Source organism: Epinephelus lanceolatus, chromosome 19, assembly GCF_041903045.1.
Source record: "Epinephelus lanceolatus isolate andai-2023 chromosome 19, ASM4190304v1, whole genome shotgun sequence".
In the NCBI taxonomy this organism is placed as follows: domain Eukaryota; kingdom Metazoa; phylum Chordata; class Actinopteri; order Perciformes; family Serranidae; genus Epinephelus; species Epinephelus lanceolatus.
Genome location: NC_135752.1, coordinates 37228699 through 37254971, shown reverse-complemented (window position 1 = coordinate 37254971; position 26273 = coordinate 37228699). Strand labels below are relative to the sequence as shown.

General features: G+C 40.9%; 1 protein-coding gene across 1 annotated transcript; it reads left to right on the top strand.

The window, feature by feature from the left end:
* Window positions 1–20503, top strand: slc71a2a (solute carrier family 71 member 2a). The gene is made up of 12 exons (XM_033647537.2): window positions 1–293; window positions 6934–7032; window positions 8696–8758; window positions 8985–9112; window positions 9483–9597; window positions 9854–10072; window positions 15226–15339; window positions 15450–15521; window positions 15630–15742; window positions 16001–16098; window positions 16669–16832; window positions 18593–20503. The coding sequence occupies exons 1-12, from the start codon at window positions 219–221 to the stop codon at window positions 18863–18865; spliced, it is 1533 nt and encodes a 510-aa protein (XP_033503428.2). The 5' UTR covers window positions 1–218; the 3' UTR covers window positions 18866–20503.
* Window positions 20504–26273: the final 5770 nt, after the last annotated feature.

The window sequence follows — 26273 nt, the reverse complement described above, 5'->3', positions numbered from 1 at the left end:
AGGCGAGCTGCGGACCGTCGCGCTGACCTGACGGCGGATCTTACCGGAGACATTGTGGACGTTAACGCTGTCCGAACACGGTGTAAACTAGTGTTCACCCTCCGTTAGCTCGGTTTAGCCTCTTCGGGGCTACATTAGGAGGCATCCTGGAAGCACCGGGAGAACCGCGGATATCTACGCGGCATGGATGCTTCGTGACCCGCGGCAGGTGTGAAGAGATGCCGGGGGAGCCGCCGGCGGGAACCGGCCGGGTGGTGCTCGTGAAGAAGATCATCATGAAGGACGGAGCTGCGGTGGGTGCACGACCCGCCATTTTAATTTATATTTTATCATGAGTCCATCAACCTGTGCGACACTTCATCCGGCATTTTACATTATTTAAAATTATTTAGGGTGCTTATTTTTACTGTAGGCTTCACCTGAGATTTCGAAACAGTTAGTAAAAGCTTTAATTAAAACGAATAATTAAATAAAAACGGTTAATGTGTGTGTATGACATAACAGGGTGTTAAAAAATATGACGTATGACTCTAATAGAAAATTCGGCGGTGCTTTAAAACGCAGTTCTTTAGTGTCATATTAAATGCACAACAACATTAATGATAAATAAAATTACTTGACATTTAAATATACACAAAACACTTCAAATTCTTTCTACGTATAAAATCACTGCATTAAATGAATGGATAAAATGAATCAGTCATGAGTCAAAGCCAAAATGAGCCCGAACACAGCAGCTGTGGTCCAAAATGGCTGTGTTAGTGGAGATGGAGATGGAGATGAGTGTGTGTGTGTGTGTGTTGTAATGGAGACATGGCAGAGCGGGTTTAATGTGGCCCACAGACAGCAGCTCAGCTTAGTGTGTGGATGATGTGCTTACATAACAGCTCGGCCTCAGATACACCGAGGGCAGGCTCAGACTGCAGATCCAACACGGCTCCAACACAGCAGCCTCCATTTTAACATCCTCCATCACAACATTTTCACACCACGAAGAAAAACACTTTCATTTGAAATTTATTTTTGCACACCACACTTAAATTCTCAGGGAGACAGAAACATGTTATTAAAACGACCTCTGTCTCAAATATGGCAAATTATCACAGCATCTACTGCAAAATATTCTCAATGTGAGGTTTTTGCTGCCTCTATCTGTTTGATATCATTTTTAATATAATATTTATTTGGGTTTTGGAGTGCTGGTTCAGGAAAAAAAACATTTAGCAGCTTCACTGTGAGATCTTTGAATTTAGATGGGCATATTTTCACACTTTATTGATTGATCAATAAAAGATTAAGTGAATCAATAACTTACAGATTAATTAATAATGACAATAGTCAGTTGCAGCCCTACAAACAGCATCAAGACAGTCAAGGTAGATGATAAATTACATAACAACAACATCAAGAGGCCTAAAATAAACTTAAAGGTCCAGTGTGTAGGATTTACGGGGACATAGTTTTCATTACATTAATGAGCCATTCATATCTACATAGGGAGCTGTTCCTTGTCCATGGAAATTGCCATATTTCTACAGTAGCCCAGGACGGACAAACCAAACACTGAGAACATTTAGAATCTTACGGGAGGTGAACACCGTTCTCTCGGGTGAAAGTCGGTGTTTGTTGGACCCATCCATCACCAATCTTGCCCGCCCCAGTCCGACTTTAGCCACCCTACCTTTTGTCCTTGTCCTGCCGCGTTTCCCCCTGATGCTGCCGAACACTGTTAAACTACAACGGCAAACCGGCCAAGTATCATGTCAACGTTAAAGAACGCCTTTTTTCGTGGGTTTCTCACCACAGTAGTTCTCAGTTTGCACCGTAGTTTAACGCGAAACTGCTTAATGCAGCGTTTTTACCTGTTTAAATCACAGAGTTGTTTTGTCTTTGAGAGGAAGACACCTCTACAGATTAGGGATGCAGGATAATATCGGCACTTCATCGGTATCGGCCGAAATGAACCATCAGAATAGGCCAAAATGAATTTTCTTATTTTGCACAATAAATAAATATTACATACACTGAAAAGAAAGAATTCCACTACAGAAGAGACTTGATGATCACTAAACTTAGGTGGGAGAAAAAAAGTGGATATATTGATATTGGTATCAGATATTGGCCAAATAAGTTGTTCTACATCGGCATATTGGCAAAAAATCCAATATTGTGCATCCCTGATAATAATGTTTATAATAGCCTTGAACGGACAAACAGAAGACTATCTCTACGTAGGACCAACCATGTTTTTGCATTGGCCACTGTAGTTAGCAGCCCCTCTGTGATGAGAGCTTTGGAAAAACACAGATTTTTTAACATGAAACTGCTTTATGCAGTGTTTTTACTGGTTTAAATTACGTGGTCTGTTTGTTTTGGAGAGGAAGAGACCTCGGCAAATAATTCGGCTCAAGGTATGTCTGGATCTTAAGTTATCAGAGAAAATAGGTGAGCACACATCAGCAGGTGCTGGGCAAACGGGCCATCTGCGAAGCGCCAAATGGGGGATGAGAAACACAGATTTGTAACGTGAAACTGCTTTATTCAGTGTGATCATTGGGCTCTCATTTATAGACATGGCGTATACGCACAAAACAAGGCCTGAAAGAGGCGTATGCCACTTCCCACGCAAAAGTTGTGATCTGTAAAAACAGACTTGATGGAAGAAACTTCGACCCATGATTACGAACATTTTGGAGACGGGAAATGTAGATGGTGAGGTGGAAGCCTGACTGTAGAAATTGTTGAATACATTTTGGCACATGCCATTTTTCACTTTTGTCTGTATGTATATTCTCAGTATGGATCCTACGCATTGTTTTATAAATGAGATCCCTGGTCCTTTTGTTTTGTAGAGGAAGAGACCTCTGTGGTAAAAACCTCCTGAACAAAGAACACTGAAGGAATTCTAACCAGGAGAAGTTTCAGCTCACCACCACTAGATGCCACTAAATCCCCCTAAATCTTACACACTGGACCTTTGACTAAATTAAAAGTGATAAAAGATAATATTGTTGGCATTGTATTGTTTCTGCAAACCAAGACCACAATACATTTGTACATTTCATGTCAAAGTGACGTAGTATATGAGCTGACTTTGTCATCAGGAGGTGGAGGGGATGGTGGATGGTGTGAGGCTTAGGCGAGACGCCTGCTAAGCTGCAGACCATAGTTTGAGACCAAAAAATGACAAAACCAGTTGTGTTTTAGTGAGTCATTGTTGTGTTTACGGCAGCTTTTCAGACACCAAATGGGTGTTTTTTATTGACCTGTTGCTGTTTTTTTTCCACTGTAGATAGCGCCATGAAAAGCTGTTTATGGAGATATCACTGATTTTTCTGCCAGGATAGTGCCATTAAAATGTGGATATCACATTAACCACGCCGTTTTAGCTCATCTTCTACATAATGATATACAAATATAACAAATCCATGGTTTGCAGAAACGTACAACATTTTTATTGGTGATTAGGTTGCTTGTGTATGCACTGAGAGTGAAACACTTCACTTCAGTTGACACTTCTCTTGATTTTTTTGTGTTTGTTCTGAAATGAACATCAAATAAGCCCTTTTCTTGACTTGCTTTTATGGTTGCAGCAGTATAACGGTTTTAAGATATTCTTTAAGGCACACCGTGATATTAGAGTTGACGTTTATCACAGCGTGTACATTTGCTTATCTACTATATTGAAAAAGAAGCAATGCAGCTAGACGGAGAATCTGAACTTTACTTATAAAATAGTTTCAAGTTTCGATTCTAGAAATAAAACATTTGTTCAACCAAAATGAACCCCTCCATTGTCATTCCTTTAAAGGTCATTTTGACTTATAACAATGACTCCTACAACCCTACTCGCTTTTGATATTTTGTCTACATACAATGCTACTTGCAGCTAATTGAATTTATTTCATTCGCACTATTTTCTGGGTATTCTGTGTTGAGATAAATATTTGTAATACATGTCTAATATCTTTCTAATACATTTCTCTAGTGTTGATCTTTCACATAACTGAGTCCCCAGAGGTGTAGAAAATAGAATACATACAATTTTCCCATGAGACATACATATTCTCTGTCTTGTAAGGAGTCCTTGGCTGAACAACATTTGAGAACCTCTGGATTAATTGATTAGTTGGTGGACAAAAAATAATAAACAGCAATGAGTTGGATCATTGATTAATAATTAAAGTCATTTTAATATGCCCAAAATGATCTCGATACAACTTCTGAAAGGTAAATGATTACTGCTATTTTTGTTCTATATTGTAATTGAATAGTTATACATAGAAATATGGTAATAGTTGCGGAAAGATTGATCAATTAAAAGTTCAGCTTAAAATTCTGGAGGATGTTAGCTTATTGTTGAGTCTCATTTCCAGGTTGTCAAATTGGGCAACCAAACCACCAACCCAAAACACTGGTATTTGATAATCTGGGAATGAGACTCATGAATGAACTAAATTTATTTCAGAATTACAAACTGCACATTTTGTTAGCTAACAACTCCCCCACTGCTTCATTTCTTTGCATTTCAGTGGCATAAACAGAGTCATGCTGGCATTGTGGTCATCGTACAGGACAGTGTTAAGATACACTGCCTGGCCAAAAAAAAAGTCACCACCAAAAAAAAAAACGTCATACACTCTAATATTTCGTTGGACCGCCTTTAGCTTTGATTACGGCACGCATTCGCTGTGGCATTGTTTCGATAAGCTTCTGCAATGTCACAAGATTTATTTCCATCCAGTGTTGCATTAATTTTTCACCAAGATCTTGCATTGATGATGGTAGAGTCTGACCGCTGCGCAAAGCCTTCTCCAGCACATCCCAAAGATTCTCAATGGGGTTAAGGTCTGGACTCTGTGGTGGCCAATCCATGTGTGAAAATGATGTCTCATGCTCCCTGAACCAGTCTTTCACAATTTGAGCCCGATGAATCCTGGCATTGTCATCTTGGAATATGCCCGTGCCATCAGGGAAGAAAAAATCCATTGATGGAATAACCTGGTCATTCAGTATAATCAGGTAGTCAGCTGACCTCATTCTTTGAGCACATACAGTTGCTGAACCTAGACCTGACCAACTGCAGCAACCCCAGATCATAACACTGCTCCCACAGGCTTGTACAGTAGGCACTAGGCATGATGGGTGCATCACTTCATCTGCCTCTCTTCTTACCCTGATGCGCCCATCACTCTGGAACAGGGTAAATCTGGACTCATCAGACCACATGACCTTCTTCCATTGCTCCAGAGTCCAATCTTTATGCTCCCTAGCAAATTGAAGCCTTTTTTTCCGGTTAGCCTCACTGATTAGTGGTTTTCTTAAGGCTACACAGCTGTTCAGTCCCAATCCCTTGAGTTCCCTTCGCATTGTGTGTGTGGAAATGCTCTTACTTTCACTATTAAACATAGCCCTGAGTTCTACTGTTGTTTTTCTTCGATTTGATCTCACCAAACGTTTAAGTGATCGCAGATTATGATCATTGAGGATTTTTTTCCGGCCACATTTCTTCCTCGAAGACGATGGGTCCCCACTATCCTTCCAGTTTTTAATAATGCGTTGGACAGTTCTTAACCCAATTTTAGTAGTTTCTGCAATCTCCTTAGATGTTTTCTCTGCTTGATGCATGCCAATGATTTGACCCTTCTCAAACAGACTAACATCTTTTCCACGACCACGGGATGTGTCTTTCGACATGGTTGTTTAGGAAATGAGAAGCAACTCATTGCACCAGTTGGGGTTAAATAACTTGTTGCCAGCTGAAAGATAATCGCCCATGCAGTAATTATCCAATAGGAGGCTCGTACCTATTTGCTTAGTTAAATCCAGGTGGCGACTTTTTTTTTGGCCAGGCAGTGTATATACACCAAGGAATTAACAGCAATCAGCAGCAAGGGTCCCAATGCACCCTCCACTGGCACTTATATAAAGTCACATAGAGCTGTGATCACAATTTCCCATTGTCCAATCAGATGATTTCAGAGGTGGACCTTCTGTGGTGGTCATGACAACAAGTTTACAGTTGGTAAACAATGGAGGCGAAACTGGTGGTGCTCAGTCAGGCCCAATGATTAGGCAGCAGGTCGTCCATCATGGATGCGAAGCTCCTGGACCAACTGGTGGTACTCCCCATGATCCAGCCTCTTTTTTAGGGTCTCATGTACCCACACAGATCTCTGTTTATCTGCTGACAGCCTCTCACCCTCAACCAGAGCTACAGACAGTACCCTCTGCCTCAACGTGGCAGCAACTACACACTGATTACTGTGTAAAATGTACTACTCCTTCAACAGAAAAATATTACTGCATCTCTATATTGTTGTTAAATTTGAATTATAAAGGAAAAAGTGGTACCAGCCATATTTCAGATATCAAAGGCGACCAGACAATCTGAAGGTAATGGAAATGACCTTCGTCTGTTATCACCCAGACTCCCACCTGCTGACACGAAGCTTAACAACACAGGAGGGCAGCAAACAATCACTCATTATCTAAGTAGTCTTAATTTGTGGTGGCACAACCCGTTATTATTCAGGCTAAAGATAGAAAATAGTTCATATCACCACCTAAATCCTGTGTAACTGTGTCAGTAGGCTGACACTCACTTCATGTGCTGTGCTCCACTTTAATACTCGCCTCTGTTCTATCAGGCAAAAGGCTCAGCTGTGTCAGGACGTGAGTTTATATCCTAATATGCTCTTTTACACACAGTTAAGTGTCTTTTTGCTTAAAGATGCTCCTAAACTGTGTTAAAGTGATGTCATAATGATGTCATCAGGATTATTTTCAACTTTTAAAATCTCCATCCAGAGCCACAGAGGAGATACTCTCTGTGATGATAAACTGATCTTTATGTGTGAAACAGGTGTAATGTCCCTTTAACTGTATAAAATGTGATTGTAATACAGATGTGTGTGTCTGTGTGTGTTTCAGCTGCAGCAGGGTATCGGCAGACCCAGTGTGTATCACGCAGTGGTGGTGATCTTCCTGGAGTTCTTCGCCTGGGGGTTGCTCACCACGCCCATGCTCACTGTGAGTAACACTGTGTGGCGGCGGGAACATGGAGGTCGCACTGCATCAACATCCAAACAGCTGATTGGGTTCACACAGAGCGATAATGGCTGGGGCTCAGCTTGTGTTGGAAATTAACTTTTTGACTCACCGGTCAAGGGGACGGGTAGATGAAAAAATCCACAAGCCAAACGTGTTTTCCACCAGTAAGATATTTTTTTAAACCAGAAACAGCCGTGAAATCACCATCACCAAACCCACCAGACTCCATATAAATAAACAGTAATTTATCATCGTAAAACACACTTCATTCAAAGTCAACAGAAACAAAATTAAACTCACAGAACTCACTGGTTTGGTTGAAATTAACCCTTAACTCACCCAGTTAGATGTGACAACATGCTGCCTCTATACACACTAACATGACTGTTTATTTAAATGGAGTCTGGTGGGTTTGGTGACGGTGATTTCAGGGCTGTTTCTGGTTAAACAAAAAGGATCTTACTCTTTGACACAAAGCTCTATCTCTGTAGGGATCCTTTCATAATGTTGCCAGATACTTAGAATAACAATCTGAGCCTGTCAGTGACAAAAACACTTTTAGTGGACGTAAATGGTCGGTGTGAACATGCCCTAAGTGGTTACATCACAGCCTGTTTTGCTATTGCAGCACTCTCGCCTGATACTAAACCAATTTTTAAGAAATGATTGTTTCCATTAGTCACATAGACACAAACACATGTGAAAACAGGGTTAAAATACTGAAGTAGGTCTGAATATGAATCATCAGTGGCAGAAATGGTTGAAATATGTCAAGTACTGGAAGTTGATACTGAATGTTTGATCTGATATTTTTGATTTTTGTACAGTTCCTTTCTTATAGGAACTAATTCATCCAGGTGTTATAGTTATAGGTAACTTTAGTGCAGAATCTAGAGTGAGATGAATTCGAAAGATCAAAAGTGTGGAACAGACAGTAGTTTTGCAGTAACATGCAAGTGAAGCATGAGCTGTAACTGTAGACATCTAGGAGGGAGTGTGTTTAAGCTTAAACATCCTGTTGAGACGCTGGTCAAAGATGTTTGGCCCGGTCTGGAAAAAGCTTTAGTTGGAATAAAACGTAAAGCATTAAGAACTTAGGTAAACTCAGTTATAGTATCAGCATCAGTGTGGAAAGATTTCAAACATTACTCAGCTGTAAAGTCCAGTTCAGACCAAAGGTTCACCACGAGACGAGACAAATAAGCAACTACTTGTAATACAATGCTCTAAAAACCTGCCAATTCACACCAAGTCAACCAAATGAGACGGTGTATCATCTCTAGTCAACAACTCTCTGTACTTCTGTTCTGATTTGCAGCTTTTCAGGTTTATTTTGTGGCTGAATATAATTTGTAGCTTCTTAAAATCTGAATGAGGATAGTGATGGTGAGATACTGGCTACAGTGATGAAAGAAAGCCAGCATCAGATGGACTGTATTCATAATAATGACGCGCTTTACGTTCTGAAATCAGCCGCCGGCGATTTGACCAGCTGAGTGTCAGGTGACACCATCAGCCGGCTTGAGTCGAGCTCGGACCGGCCAGTTCACACTGCTGCAGCTTTTTTTTAAATCAGTATGTTTATAAGCTTTTGAAATCTATGCAGGTTTAATAAATATTAATGTGTTGCCTCTCTCCACAGGTTCTACATGAAACTTTCCCGCAGCACACGTTCCTGATGAATGGACTCATCCAAGGCGTGAAGGTAAGAACTCCAACCCTTCAACTTCACATGAGAGAATCTTAGTTATTTGGCCTTAAAGATGAGACGCACAAGGAACAAATTAACATTAGTATTAGACGCTAGCATGGGTCTTTTAACCCCAATGACATCATCAGGGTTATTATCTCTAAGACTCCAACGATAGAAACATAGTTCACTGTTGCAGCCACTTTTTATTTTGTCACTGACTCCGCCTCTTCATGTCAAGGGTCTGCTGTCATTTATGTCTGCTCCTTTGATCGGCGCGTTGTCGGACGTGTGGGGCCGACGCACCTTCCTGTTGGTCACCGTCTTCTTCACCTGCGCTCCGATCCCTCTGATGAGGCTCAGCCCCTGGTAGGTCTCACTGCTCTCTGTCAGCATGATAATGTAGATGTCACATAAAGACATTCAGCTACAGTAGAGTATGAAGTTACCTGGAAAACCAAACCAACAGATAACTTAAGGTCATAAACTGTGATATCAGAGGTGTGAAAGTTGCTGTATCAATGAGATTTCACAGTTATTATATGAGCTAATAGATCAAACCATACGATCAGACTGTAGATTACTGACCAGTTCTCCAGTATGCATCAAATATTCAGCCCACACTTTGAGTTTTCATCCTTCACAGGACAGTTACAGCAGAACAAGCTCTCTGTGAAGAAACTGTTAGTGTGAAACTGAAGGTGTTAAAGAGTTGTTCTCCCTCCTGCTCGTCCTGCAGGTGGTACTTCGCCATGATCTCCATGTCTGGAGCTTTTTCTGTCACCTTCTCGGTCATCTTCGCCTACGTCGCTGATGTGACGGATGAAAGGGAGAGGAGTACAGCCTACGGTCTGGTGAGGACTCCTGTTTTAATCTATACTTCTTAAAAGGATAGGTTACCCCAGAATTGACCTGTTCCTTTCAGCATTACACAAACCTCAGCATGTTAGCATTGGCACACAGATTTTAGTATTTAGCTCAAAGCGCTGCTGTGCCTGAGTACATCTCTACAGAGGTAGCAGAAAAATGCTTCTTCATGGCTTCAACAAATTGAGTGTTGGTTTCCAAACTTTAAAATTCATCTTCTGTCTTTCTCCTCTTAACTCCAAGGTGTCGGCTACGTTTGCAGCCAGCCTGGTAACGAGTCCGGCCATCGGTGCGTACCTGTCAGCCTGGTACGGAGACAACCTGGTGGTTCTGGTGGCCACACTCATCGCCCTGGCTGACATCTGCTTCATCCTGCTGGCTGTGCCGGAGTCTCTGCCCGACAAGATGAGGCTCAACACCTGGGGGGCGCCCATATCCTGGGAGCAGGCCGACCCCTTCGCTGTCAGTAACATATAATTTACTCATTTACTGTTTACTGCTGATTCCTAACTAGGGCTGCCTTTGACTAAGACTTTTCCTAGTTCACCAACAGTCCTCATCAGGGTCCATCAGTGGACTAGTCTCCTGCATGTTTCTGATATGAATGTAATGATTAAATGATATATTCTGGTGGTTTGAGTTGAAGGTGTGAGAAAGAATAGTATCAGTAACATTGTTAACACTGTGCTACATTACAGAGAAATACAAACCGTACTAATGAACCTTCATTAATATAGGCCTATATTTTATCTACAAGTGTACGTCACACACTGAGCGAGCCGCCTGTTAATGACGCTGTGGGCTAATGGGCATGTAGCTACTTCCATGTTTCACATGATACGTCATGTTTGTAGTCGACCAATGAAGATGAGTTTACATATCACCTTGGGTTCGTCCTTCACCTTCTCAAAATGATCCCACACTTTGGATTTCCTGCCTGACATGTTATTAACTAGCTTGTGGAATAACCGCAGGTACCAGCCCTGGAGATTAACCTGACGAGGACACTTCCTGTGTCTGTCCTTTCACATTAAAGTCACACATGGTCCAGTCATATACAGTACAGGCCAAAAGTTTGGACACACCTTCTCATTCAATGCGTTTTCTTTATTTTCATGACTATTTACATTGTAGATTCTCACTGAAGGCATCAAAACTATGAATGAACACATGTGGAGTTATGTACTTAACAAAAAAAGGTGAAATAACTGAAAACATGTTTTATATTCTAGTTTCTTCAAAATAGCCACCCTTTGCTCTGATTACTGCTTTGCACACTCTTGGCATTCTCTCCATGAGCTTCAAGAGGTAGTCACCTGAAATGGTTTCCACTTCACAGGTGTGCCTTATCAGGGTTAATTAGTGAAATTTCTTGCTTTATCAATGGGGTTGGGACCATCAGTTGTGTTGTGCAGAAGTCAGGTTAATACACAGCCGACAGCCCTATTGGACAACTGTTAAAATTCATATTATGGCAAGAACCGATCAGCTAACTAAAGAAAAACGAGTGGCCATCATTACTTTAAGAAATGAAGGTCAGTCAGTCCGGAAAATTGCAAAAACTTTAAATGTGTCCCCAAGTGGAGTCGCAAAAACCATCAAGCGCTACAACCAAACTGGCACACATGAGGACCGACCCAGGAAAGGAAGACCAAGAGTCACCTCTGCTTCTGAGGATAAGTTCATCTGAGTCACCAGCCTCAGAAATCGCACGTTAACAGCAGCTCAGATCAGAGACCAGATGAATGCCACACAGAGTTCTAGCAGCAGACCCATCTCTAGAACAACTGTTAAGAGGAGACTGCGCCAATCAGGCCTTCATGGTCAAATAGCTGCTAGGAAACCACTGCTAAGGAGAGGCAACAAGCAGAAGAGATTTGTTTGGGCCAAGAAACACAAGGAATGGACATTAGACCAGTGGAAATCTGTGCTTTGGTCTGATGAGTCCAAATTTGAGATCTTTGGTTCCAACCGCTGTGTCTTTGTGAGACGCAGAAAAGGTGAACGGATGGATTCCACATGCCTGGTTCCCACTGTGAAGCATGGAGGAGGAGGTGTGATAGTGTGGGGGTGTTTTGCTGGTGACACTGTTGGGGATTTATTCAAAATTGAAGGCACACTGAACCAGCATGGCTACCACAGCATCCTGCAGCGACATGCCATCCCATCCGGTTTGCGTTTAGTTGGACCATCATTTATTTTTCAACAGGACAATGACCCCAAACACACCTCCAGGCTGTGTAAGGGCTATTTGACCAAGAAGGAGAGTGATGGAGTGCTGCGGCAGATGACCTGGCCTCCACAGTCACCGGACCTGAACCCAATCAAGATGGTTTGGGGTGAGCTGGACCGCAGAGTGAAGGCAAAGGGGCCAACAAGTGCTAAACACCTCTGGGAACTCCTTCAAGACTGTTGGAAAACCATTTCAGGTGACTACCTCTTGAAGCTCATGGAGAGAATGCCAAGAGTGTGCAAAGCAGTAATCAGAGCAAAGGGTGGCTATTTTGAAGAAACTAGAATATAAAACATGTTTTCAGTTATTTCACCTTTTTTTGTTAAGTACCTAACCCCACATGTGTTCATTCATAGTTTTGATGCCTTCAGTGAGAATCTACAATGTAAATAGTCATGAAAATAAAGAAAACGCATTGAATGAGAAGGTGTGTCCAAACTTTTGGCCTGTACTGTAGGTTTGGATTTATTTTGACAAGGTGCAGCTCCTGATAGAGTTTCATGTTTGTTTGTTTTTCTAAAAACAGCAAGCCCCACCGTCTTGTTGCAGGACATATTTTGGCTTTTGTGGTGGCTCACAACTGACATCCATTGAAAACTTTGGTCTCATTTTGAAGCGGAGCATCTGCAGATTGATTCCATACCTGATAAGTTGTGATTCACTGAAGATAGGCATGCAAGGAGATGGAAAAAAGTCTGTTGTCTTCGCCAGTGTCTTGACTGTAAGGAAGCTGGGAGGGTTAATTCCACTGGATGCAGGTTTTGTTTCTTTTTTGGCAAATGAATTACACTCAAAATACCAGTATACAGAGGCACAGACAGTCTGTCGCCATAACTGTGCAAAAATGACACTTAATGGATAGTGAGAACACGACCAAGTGGTGTTGATGGAGGGAGACAAAGCAAGAACAGAAATGATTTAAGAGGTGCCAGATTCATTTCATTTTCATTTATTAATTTATACAGGAAAGTAAAAAGTAACATTGTGTGTTACAGTTAAAACTGGCTTCCTGTTCTACAACAAAGACACATCACAACAGAGAATAGAGGGCTGAAGTGGAGTAAAATGGGATATGGGATTTAAATCCGTGGTTGCAGATCTGTCCTTCCATCAGATAGTGTTTGAAATGTGTAATAGAGGTTATTGCTCTAATGTAGTGTGGGATTTCGTTCCAGATCTTAGTGTGATTGTGACAAAATGATCTCTGACCATGTTTATCCTTGTAAGATGGTACAGGAATAAGTGCATGTGAAATTAATCTAGTGAGATGCGTTTCTGTCTTGTGTTGTGACTTGGAAGTGGAGCAGGACGTTTAGGATTGGAGTTGTCGTTTAGGATCTGAAAATAGGAGTTAATGGCTAGATTCTTAACAGGATGTAATCATATTTGTATTATTGACATGATATATCAATATCACGTTTATTGTCAGTACCAGTACAAGTATATATGACACCCCTAGTTGAGTGGCCACGATCAGCTCTGGTGGCCGACTGGTGGAGATCTACCCTCTGCTGTTTGTTGTGTTTGTGGACACAGACTGTGGAGTGGATACCTGAGCGAAGGCAGCTCAGTGTTCCTCGATACGATAACATTATTTTTTAATGATGTTAATGATGCTATAGGATTACAGTGTGAATGGATACCTGTCATTGCTATAACTATTATAAAATGAGACAGTGGACGTGAATCAAATCGATTTCACAGACTGTAATGTTGACTCTTTGGATCTAAGTGGGATTTATACTTCTGCACTGAATCAATGCCGTACCCTCTGTGTTGATGCAAAGCCTACACTGTAGCCTGACGTGCACCTCCCCTGAAATATAATTTTATGTTGCAGTGACGCAGACCTCCTGTCTGTCTCTGTAAGCTGAAACCATTTCCCTCAGTGGAAACAAAACTTTTATTTACTTTAATTTCACAGATAAGAAACAAATAATTGTGAAGACAATAAGGCCTCCACAAAAATAGCATTTTAAGTCTTGTGTGTGATTTATCCTGGCTTCATATGAGCAGAGGGAATCTCCTCTAGCTGCTAAGCTAATTTATACAATGTAAAATGCCATAGGCTTGTGCTAATAACATTAGTATGGAAGCGTATTGCATTCACATGACAAATAAAAAAAGCCCTGTCTTTCTGAGTAATTTATTTATTTTTCTGTTTTTTCGTGGTAATTTTTTTCTTTGTGATGAGTAACAATGTCCAGCATGATGGAAAAAACTGTTAGCTTAACATTACCTGACAACTGAAATCATGCCCATACACGTTTGTCAGCTAACGTTGTTACAACCTGTTACTAACCTAACCTGTTACATTGAGCGATAGGCCTACACTAGAAGGATGCAGTGGAAAACATAGCTAGATTATCATACCCTTTGTGTAACGAATTACATGCCTTACCCTTGTTGATCCCGTAGTTGAAAGTGTCTAGGAGCAGGAGCACGGATGCAAAATACATCCATGAGCAGGAGTCCCCATGGATGCAGGGGTCACTTGCAGGTGCCAGGTGGGAGCTTCTCATGAGATTTTGAAGTATCTCGTCTCCTCGTTCAGGAAAAAAAATTACCACGAAAACAAATTTAAAAATAAATTACCACAATTTAAAAAAAAAACAAACCCTGAAAAACAGGAAAAAATTACCACGAAAAACTGAAAAAAATTACCCCGAAAACAAATTAAAAAAATACTCCGAAAAACAGAAAAAAATTACCACAAAAAAAACAAATTAAGAAATACCCTGAAAAACAGAAAAAAATTACTACAAAAAACAAATAAAAAAATACCCTGAAAAATCGAAAAAATACCACAAAAACAAATTTAAAAAATACACCGAAAAACAGAAAAAAAATTACCACCAAAACAAATTTAAAAAATACCCCGAAAAATGGAAAAAATTACCACGAAAAACTGAAAAAAATTACCCCGAAAAACAAAAATAAATAAATTACTCCGAAAAACAGAAAAAAATTACTCAGAAAACAAATTTTAAAAATACCCCAAAAAAACAGAAAAAAATTACCACAAAAAACAAATTAAAAAAATACCATGAAAAACAGATAAAATTACCACAAAAACAAATTTAAAAAATACCTCGAAAAACAGAAAAAAATTACCACCAAAAAACAAATTAAAAAATACCCTGAAAAACAGGAAAAAAATTACCACGAAAAACAGAACAAATTACACCGAAAAACAGAAAAATAAATAAATTACTCTGAAAAACAGAAAAAATGATTCAGAAAAACAGGGCTTTTTTTATTTGTCAAGTGAATGCAATACGCTTCCGTATGTTAGCATGTTGTATTTGTTTGGAAAATGTGTTTAGTGTAAGACTGATCGCTTGTGTTGAGAGTTTCCTGTCTGTCTCTGTGTCTCCTTCAGTCTCTGCGTAAGGTGGGTCAGGACCCGACAGTCTTACTGATCTGCATCACTGTGTTCCTGTCTTACCTCCCTGAGGCTGGACAGTACTCCAGCTTCTTCCTCTACCTGAGACAGGTGAGACACGCTGCTGCCTAATACTAGAATTACTACTTATGTTAATGAAGTTTTTCTTTTTCTAAAAAGTATTATTAATAACCAGAGATCACGTCTGTCTGTCCCTCCAGGTCATTAATTTCTCCTCCACGACCATCGCTGTTTTTATTGGAGTTGTGGGCATCCTGTCCATCGTAGCACAGGTAACACACACACACACTCCACAGGATATTTACACTCATGTGTCACATATGTGGAGTCAGATTAGATGTAATTTAATACACTTAAATGTGTGTTTGCTTCCTCCTCAGACTCTGTTCCTCACGCTGCTAATGAGGACCCTGGGTAATAAAAACACTGTCCTGTTGGGTCTGGGCTTCCAGATCCTTCAGCTGGCCTGGTACGGCTTCGGATCAGAGCCATGGTGAGATATCTGTGTGTGTGTGTGTGTGTGTGTCTCTAACCAGTACCTTTCACATGTCTCCACGCTGGCAGCTGATCATGCTTCACTCTGGTGGCTCCGCTTAGTGTCAGCTGTGATGCAGCTGAGCAGATGTGATGCAGATGTTCAGCTGCAGCATCTCTCTGCAGCGAACACTGTGACACACAGTATGGAAAATATCACACAGAGATGTACAGGACACTCTGAACTGTGTGTGTGTGTGTGTGTGTGTGTTGACAGGATGATGTGGGCAGCTGGTGCAGTAGCAGCGATGTCCTCCATCACCTTCCCAGCTGTCTCTGCTCTGGTGTCACAGTCTGCTGATCCTGATAAACAAGGTGACAAACACACACTCCTCCTCTCCTCCCACCTGTCCTCTCCTTACTCCTCTTCTTTCATTTCTCTCCTTTCCTCCCCCTCTTCCTCTCTCCTCTCCTCTTTTGTTTTGTGGCACAGTGCTGTAACTGGTGCTTGATTGACACGTTTTACGTAATAATCCTCCTTTTCCTCACCTGTCCTTTCGTCTCTCAGCTCCTTTCTCACCTCTTCTCTGTCTCCTCCCCCATCTCTCATTTCCTCTGTTAGTTCTTTTATCTTTCCTCTTGACATTGCTGTGTCCTCTTGTCAGTGTGTGGCACAGAGCTGTAGCTAGCACTTGAATGACACATTTTATGTAATAAAGGAGGTTAAAAGTCAGAGTCTCCTTTCTCTCCTCTCCTCTCCTCTCCTCCTCACATCAATAGGTCAATGTGTCATTATGGATTTTTGCAGATGGAGTCGTATTACTAAACCAGGCAGTGAAATAAATCCACTGGCAGCTAAATATATCAGCAGATACAGTGCTCACTGTGTCAGCAGCAGCATCGTGTCTCCACTAACCCGACCTGTGTCTCCTCCTGTTGCTGCAGGTGTGGTCCAGGGGATGATCACAGGGATCAGAGGGCTGTGTAACGGTCTGGGTCCAGCTCTGTACGGATTCATCTTCTTCCTCTTCAACGTGGAGCTCAACACCATGGACCCCATCCAGGGAGAGTTCAACATTGACCCCCTGCCTCTGCACAGTCCCACTGAGGTGCGGTATCACTCAAACACACCCCGACTCTCCACAGAGAGAGAACAAATGCATTGATATGAAACCATATGTGCACAAAACAGTAACGTCAGCGCTCTATTTAAGGCAGGTGGTCACACTGACAGCCAACCAGCCCGCTCTCATTCCTACGTCCTCAACACTTTGTCACGCTCCGTAGCATGTGATACTGACACTGAAGGCACCCTTTGAGGGGTGTAAATCTATCTGCAGCAAAACTTGATGCTCAGAACAACTGACGTAATATTCAGAGAAAGAAAGTCTGTGTAGAACGGGCAGGCGAGTTGGTGAATGGATCCAGGGTTCCCACGGTCCTGGAAAACCTGTCATGGAATTTCACAATCATGGAGAGCTCTGGTGAAGTCATGGAATTTTGTTGTGTATGATAAAATGGTTACAGTAATCCTGTAATGTAACATAACGGCAAATTTATTTTCTGTTGCCGTTGACGTGATGTAGCTCTATCGTATGTCCATGTGTGGCAGTGTTTTTACTATTACGTACGTTACGTCACTTTCTCCCTGCGTCATCTCTCCCCTCCTGTATGCCAGTTCACTGATATTATGTTTGAATAAAGTTTGAATCAGTTTGTTTGAAAGGCAAGTGGGGCAAGAAAAAAAATCTTTATGATGGGTTGTTGAAAAGTCGTGGAAGACTCTGGAAATTTGAAATGAAATGTGTTGGAACAAACACAGACTTACACCCTGGAGACTGTAGTTCATGTCCTGTGTGAAACCAACCATCAATGATGTTTTAATGTAAGGTTACTTAACTTAGTTTTGTACTTAGACGAATTTACGACACATTACGTATTTATTTTAAATATGATGTTTTTCTAACCCTAACCAAGTAGTTTTGTTGCCTAACCTTACCACGACCACGTGTATGAATGTGTTTAACAAGCAGACAGCTGTGCATCACATGCAGCTGTTAGTGTGTGCCTTATGTAGTGCAAAGGGTGCCTTTCGTGTTGATATCACACGTGAGTGGTGTGAGAAAGCATTGGTATTTGATGACCCGAGATGAGAACGTGTTGACCAGAAGGCTGCTTGCTACACAACACAAGAACCAGAGATGTTAAACAACAACTCACATTAGTTTAAGTTTACTTCTTGTCATGTGTTGCACCCTTGTCTGCTGAGTGAGCAATGAAACCAACATTTACTGGGGAAGAGTTCACTGCTAACATCAGTTTGCAGGCTGAATTTCTTCACACTCCAAATGACGCTTTTGTATAGCAATTATAAACCCTGTGCTTAGTTGAATTCGTGAATGGAGTAAAATATTTTCATCGCAAATTCAACATAACATAAGATGAGTTACTAAATAAACAATTGGTCATGTTGGGGGTGTGAAGTGTTCCTTCAATATTAAATTAATCAAAATTAGCTGTTCGGCTGCAGCACAGTTAAAACACACACAGCATGTTCGACCCACAGGGTTGTACAAGTTTTGGCTGCATGTAGATGTCCGCAAGATGGCGTAGTTCAAGTCATGCAGTCTCTTGCAGCTATATCGACACTGGAAATATAGTTTCTGTTTAAGTCAGTACATTTGAAAACTCATATTTAATGTAAAGCACATTCATTTAACTTGTAACTAGATGTTTTATATAAATTAAATTCCCTTGCTGTGTGCAACTCAGAAAATAAGTAATATTTGATATGCTTTAGTCAGCTGTGCTCCAGATGAAATTCGACAAAATGAAAGTTAAAATAACTTTGTTTCTATTTCTCTCTCAGCTGGGGCTCATCCCAGGCCCGCCCTTCCTGTTAGGGGCGTGCACCGTGGTCGTCGCCTTCCTCGTCGCCCTCTTCATCCCTGAGAAGCCTTCCTGCTCCTCCTCCCCCTCCCAGCTGTCCCTCAGCGACAAGCCCCACCTAGACAGCAAAGAGTCCATGTCCTCGCTGGCTGGCGTCCACATCAACACGCCCCTCCCGGGCAGCGACGAGGAGAACCCTCCCACTGCCAGCGATGAGGACTTTGAGCCGCTCCTGCAGGACAGTATCGTCTGATGGACAGGTGGAAGGCAGGTTTGATTGACATTTTCTTTGCCGCAGGGCGGGACTAAGTGTACTTTTATTGTCAGAAGATTGCAGTTGACAGCAGGAAGCCAGTGGGCATTGCTGACAGAGCCACCAGCGAGGAGGTACCATCTCACGAGTGACCAATAAGGATGTTTCTTTCACAAGGAGGCGGGTCAAAGAGCTGCAAATTACCAGAAGAGACCAGGACGATAATTTGACTGACAGAAAGACGGTGGGGCCAACAGGGACAACACATTCAAAAGGAAACCATCGTTTGACTGACCAGACGAGGGACCAACTGCGTTTCTTATGGAACGGCTAGTTTTGGGACACGCCCACTTCAGATCACCTGACGGGAAAGAGAAGTATTTTTGAGGTTTTAACGGAAGGATTATCGTTCATCTTTAAGCTTGAAGTTGTTGATTGTTTTTGTGATAAACAAGAAAAGGTGTTTTTACCTTCAGCTGTATCATTTTGAAGCCGTATTTTGATGCTGTGATTATTTCTTATTGGTTATTGTACAAAAGAAACACGTCTGCAGCGTATTTACAGCAGCCAAAACATCAGTGTTGATTTATATTTTTTCTTTTTGGGGCTGGGTTTTGGGATTTTTATTCTTTTTAAGTGTACAGTATCTTCCTGCTACGAGCTATCGATCGCTAACAAGGTGTGAATGTGACGAGCTGAGAGACGAGTCAGCCACCTGAGATCCAACATGACAAACTATCAGATTTATTTTCATGGCCAGGTTTCCTCTTGAGTTTTTAGTTTCTCTAAATTAATTTCTTTATAAAACAATACCAGAACACCTCAGTGGGTAGTCTTCACTCGTAGTTTCAGCAGTCATTGTCCCCGTCTGTCACTCTACCTCAGATCAGCATGTTTTTAAATCAGACTCACCCTGGATTCACTCATCCTCTATCACCTGTGTTTTATTTTTATATCAGAGTCACTTTATGAATGCTGCTGGCTGCTGGCAGGGGAAAACCTCAGAGCTGCAACTTCACCTTCAGATATTGTTCATGGTTACAGTATTGCTCGTTTTTATTTTTAATGTTAGTGGAAAGTGGTTGTGCGGCTCAAACTGTCCAACAAACAGGTCAGATATAGAAACACAATCACAACAGATTCTTAGATTTAGTGCGTTTGTTGTGTAAATCCATTTGGACCAATGGGACAACAGGTGGCACAGTCACACATATTTGAACATTTGATGATAATATTTAAAGGGATACTATGCAGGATTAGCTAACGCAACATTCAGACCTGTCCCCTCCTGCATACTTCGCCCGTACGTACACTGCAAGATACTATTGTAGCTGCTGGTACCTACTTGTCCGTCAGAAATCATTGCACAGTTTGGTGCTATATTTGCGCTCCTCTTAGGTATCAGAAGGTGCCTTTCCATCCACCTGTTTTTAAGCGCACTTTTAATCTATACATAGAAATACCTGAGTGAAATCACCTAAAGAATTGGAAAAAAAATCTCGATCACTAAAAGACTGAACCCTAGGGGAAGGTTGAAAATTTGCTGTATCAAAACATGAAAGAGGTCTTTGATTTTGATGAATTTAAAGACATTTCTACCATAAACGGATGCGTAAAAAATCACCAGAATGCAGAAAAGTAAGTGTTCCTTATATATGTGCCCCACCCAATTAGATGGGGAAAAATTGACAGATGATTTCGGTATCCGCTTTTGGCCAAATAAGATTAAAAAAAATCCAATATCGTGCATCCCAAGCGCCTATTGCTCAATATTGCTATTGCTCATCTCGATAAGCCAAATCCCAATATTTGCATAACAGTCGTAAATAGAGATGCACACAAATTTGCATTTTCTTTGTACCCTGGAAATCCAGAGTTCTTGCAAGAGCACAATTTGAATTTGTTCAGCGAGTCACTCTGGCAATCAGTAATGATGCTCATTACCCATGCCGTTGGAGCCGAGCTGCACCAATCACATCGGTGTACCTGATATAGGCGGGCCAGAGGCGAGCTAAACAGATGACGACAGCGCTGCGACGACGAAGTCCGGAATCAGTCAGTAAACATTGCAAGATGGCTACGGATGAACACCAGTTGTTTGAAACGGCTTTGGCCGCTACAATGAACATGTTAGACTTGGCTTTTTCTCTAAAAGAGGAACAGAAGACGGCGCTCGAGTCTTTCCTTTGCAAGAAGGATGTTTTTGCTGTTTTGCCGACCGGATAAGAGTCTATTCTACCAGTTAGCTCCGCTGGTAGCTAAGCTCTGGATACGTCACCCTGTGTATTGTTCTGATTGGTCGTAGTGTTATCCAATTGGGTGCAGTGATATTTTCAAATGCATGGTTGGTGCTGCCCCTTGAGTTGGGCCATTTGCATTACTCATAGGCAGACCCTAAATCTTTCTAGATTTGGGTCTGGATTTCCAGGCTGTTTTCTTTGACCAATTTTGTGAAGACATGGTTAAAATTTGTGCTACGTTTGGATGGAAACCCAGCTATACTGTATCAAAATAATGGACATAGTCACTGTGACGTCACTCGTTGATTGTTGGACTAGTTGGACAAGTCTGGCATGTAGAGTTTTGGAGCCAGAAGTGACTGTTTGGACGGCCACACCCTTAATTATGAGGAACTTATGAGGAAAATTAAATGTAGACAGATGGGTTATATATAAATTCACCCCACCACAATTGTCGTGAATGTTAAAATAAGCTATAGAGACCAAAACCTTTTTTGTACCAGGCTGTTAACATGTTTATTTCTGCTGTAAAGCTGGACATTTTAACATGAGGGTCTGTGGGGATTGACTCACTCTTGGAGCCAGCCTCAAGTGGCCATTAGAGGAACTGCAGTTTTTTCCTCTTTTGCATTGGCTTTACTTTTCAGCCCTGGAGTTTTCTACTTGGTCATTCGTGATGATCCTGTATAGTATATCTTTATGATCCAGTCTCCAAAGGAAGATCAAAATGATTAGGTTTTTTACTTTTTAAAACAAATACGTAACATAACTCAGGCGTCACGCTGCCTTCTAGTGTAGAGAAGTGCCACTAGATGGCAGCATCACACCATGAAGACGCTGCTTGTGGCTCTGATTGCCCAGAGTCGGCGTGCTTTCGTCTGTGAGTTGCGATGGGTGCCTGGTCCCACTATCGCAAGTGTAGTTTTTACGTTAACTGTGAGATCAGCTGGTCATTTATGTGCTGAGAGTGTCTCACAGTATGATTTTAAAAACACATGGTTTTATTTCATTGACGTTGCAGTTATGAGGTTTTCCCCTGCAGCAGTGATTTTCCTGTGAATGAACTTATACTTGAAGCATCGGACAGATTTAACAAGAGCTTTAGAGAAGATTTAGCAGAGTTTAGCAGTCTATAACTGGAACAGAGTGTACATAGTTATGTGCTTTATGAGCCTAAAGAGTAACTGTAAATGTGAATTATATTATGGTCTGTATATAAGTGAAGTGTGGGGGTGTTTATCGTGGTTGATACGAAGGTGAACATTTGCCTTCAGTAAACAGTTTCACTTCATTTCCCCTTTCTGCTGTCGTTCACACCAGAGTGTGTTCACATGCGCACTAATGTCCTGGTAATGCGTCTTGTATCATATTCGGTCACTTTATTCATCACTTTATGATGGCAGTCAAACAAGGAGAAAATTGTCTGTCATATCTTTGCAGCTCTCACTTTTTTAATGAAATCTGAAAGGTGCTAGATCAGATCTCCAACAAACAGATCTGCATTTACATGATTCTCCAGTCTCATCTGTTTCTGCTCTTTAATTTAACACTTCATGACTGTAACATTGACAGACGCCTGTTTATGCTGCCATTATCAGATTTCATGCTTTGTCTTAAGTACACAAGTTTTCCAAAGCACGTAATTTAAATTTCTGGAGATCTTAAGTTTGATGCAGCAGGATATTTGTGCGCATATGAACACAGTTATTTAGTTAAAATCTGCACCCGTTCAGTGAAACTGACTCAGCAGTGTAAATATTGTACATGGATTGGATGTTTGTACATGTGAAGAAATGAAATGTACATGGGATTCACTGTAAATACACTTTGTCTGTTGTCTTGTCTGGAAACGTACCAGCCAGTTGTTGGTTATTGGAAATTAAAACAGAGTAACACTTGGGTTCTGCCTGAAGAGTGCTTTTTAAACTATTACAGCTTGCCACACGCACACACACACACACACACACACACACAGTTTTAGGCGTATATATATTTTACTTACAGTGTGTCTTACTGCTGCTTTTATTTTGTGTCAGCTATGTGTGTGTATATATATATATATATATATACAGAAAATCGCACCAGTCTGGATTTAATGCAATTTCTTCTTTGAACATGGGCGTATTTCCAGGTGGCCCCACAGGCCCCTCCAGCCCACCACCTGGCTGCACTGTCTGTATTTACGTCCCTGTACCCAGCTGTCATGGAGATTTAATCACTCAGCTTTCCTTTTTCCTGGGAACATCAGGACTTGCCGTATTTGTCGGCTCAAAAACTGAGATCAAAGGTTTGTTCTTAAGATGATCGAAAGCTTCAAAACAGCTGATAAATATTTGAAATGCAAATCTTAATCTAAGTTTAAAAAATAATGATTATTAATATTAATATAGTAGTGGTGGTAGTAATAACAGTAGCAGTAGTACTTTCAGTATTCCCATAATTATCATCATTATTATTATTATTATTATTATTCTAAGAGATGTGGTGCTCAAAGTGCTTAAAAAATGCAACCCCTTAAAACAAAAGCAAAAACAAACAAACAAACAAAAAATTAGGTTATTAAATAAATAAGAGAAAGTACAAAAAGGGACAGGGAAGAATAATAGAAATGAGAGAATTAATTAAAAAAATAAAATAAAATAAAAATAATAATAATAAAAAAAAAGAAGGTGAAGAAGAAAAAGAAGAAGAATGGCATTAATTAATAGCCAAATTGAATAAATAGGTTTTTAGCTGTTGTTTAAAAATGTTCAAGAAATCATCATCTGAGTTAAACTGCATTAAAGTGATTTTAAAATATATTTTTTAAAGAGTACAATAGAATAGTAGTGCCTCTGTATATATAACAATAATAATAATAATAAATATAGCCGCGAGCGGCAATCTGCGGGTTCTAACCTGTTCTGCCCCAAACCAGCCACCGTGACCCTCATCTACCGTAGTGCAAGACGTTCCCCACTCTGTCCCTGAAAGCTCCAAGCAATACATACTCTTTCCAAGTCACACATTTCTTGAAATCGGGTTTTCAGCTAGCCTACATGCTAATAGCATTTGTGGTATACTTTCACATAGAGACTCCATTTGAACATCAAAACATAAATTGAAATTTTACCTATTGATGCGTATTTCAAAGTTTCAATAGGTATTTTAATGTTTACCTTAAGTATACCTCAAAGCCACTTCTCTGTTTTCCCACTATCCTCTTGCTCCACCCTTCTTCACATATTTCAACAAGTCACAGTCTGCCAGCCTCTCCCTGTTCTCTACCAATCCGTCATTAGCTGTCAAATTTCTCTCTCTGCTGTCATCCAGCTGTCATTTCAGCAAAACTCCCAGCCCACCTCCACCCCTGCACCACCTCCATCAAGATACAGACTGTCTTAATCTGGATCTTCAACCCAGAAGTTCCCTCATCCGGTGACCTCAAGATTCCCTACCTTCCCCAGTGTCTAGGCCGGGGGGTGGGGGTAACTTCTTCAGTTGCAAGTTTCTCATCCACAGATCAGTTTACTCAGCTGGTCTCCTCCCCATGGTCTAAGTGGCAAATTATCAAACCATTCTAAATATATTCACGTGACCTCAAAAGTCACATAACTATAGCAACATGTGCACATGCAGGCTTTTTTATTCAAACATGACATAATAGCTTCATTTGCATGAAGTGGTATTATGTGGTAGTGAGGGTCCGTGTACCTTTTGATAGTTTGATATTTTGTTTTCAAAATAAAACGGATTTAAGGAAATACGGCCGTTTTCCCGTTATTCCGTTTTGAGACACAAAACGAAATAACGGAAGTGCTTCCATTTTCCCGTTTTCTCTTTCAAAACCAAATTACGGAAAAACCAAATTGAAACGAGACCCAGATGCATTAGCTAGGTACAAATAGGATAGGCCCAGTACTCTATGTCATTGTTTTCTCTCTGCTCAATTCCTACAACATTGCTTTTTGTGTTTATCTTTCTTAACCCCACCTGAACAACCACTAGTCTATAAAAATGTTATGTAATGTTTTATGTTTCCAAATCAAATGAAATCAAAATGATAGTAGGCCTGTTTACCATATTGTTCAACCAGGTGAAGTTCCAAAAACATAGGCTAATCTGTGGCATTTTACTAAATCTAAAATAGGCCTACATGTGCTGCCCTCTTCAAGGGTAAAAAATGTCCTGACATCATGTTTGTTTCACTTATGTTGTAGGATGGGAAGTCATCAAATATTAGCAAAACTCACAGAGTGAGAGAGACCTGCAATGTCTGTTTGTCAGTCTGTCAGACTGTCCTGGCCATAATAGTATTAAACTTAAAATCTGCACCATGTCATTAATGATTAACAAGACTGAGTAACTACATTGGAGTTGGAACCCAGGACCAACTGTGTGAACATACAAGGAGTTATACATGTAAGCAGAAAGGAGAGTGGAGAGAAACATGATGTAAAGAGAAAGCTTGGGTAAATGACATGCAGTAATCATTTCGTCCATCGCTGCTTACTTGGGTGACATGCATAAGATTTGTCTACTTCTCATGAGAATTGTGTCATATAACACACGCGGCCTGCGTCTAGGACACAATGCAGCGGATAAGGCACGGCGACTTGTTGTTGACAAACTCCTTGAGGAAACTGACATTCTTTGTCTACAAGAAACTTTTCTTGCTAAACAGGACCTGGACAAGCTCAACTCTGTTCATAGTAACTTCCATGGGGTGGGGGAGTCAACCACAGATTTGAGCTTGGGGTTGGTTCAAGGCAGAATACCTGGAGGTGTGGCCATTATGTGGCATAAAAAATATGACCCTCTGATCAGTGTGATTAGATTGAGAGTAGACTGGTGTGTTGCAATAAAAGTTTCTTATAATGGTAATGTTCTTATCATTTTGAATGTTTACACACCTTATGAATGTTCCAGTAACGAGGACGAATATCTTCAAAAGCTTGCTTTTATTGGCTCTTTTATTGAGGAAAATGAATGTAGCCGTATTTATGTAATGGGTGATTTGAATGCAGATATCTCTGATAGGAAGTCTGTGTTTGGCCGATACCTAGTTGAATTTTGTCATGATAATAAGCTCTTGTTAACAAGTAAGATCCATTTGCCAACAGATAGCTATACATATGTCAGTGAGGCTTGGAATACAACATCCTGGCTAGATCATTGTGTAAGCACAG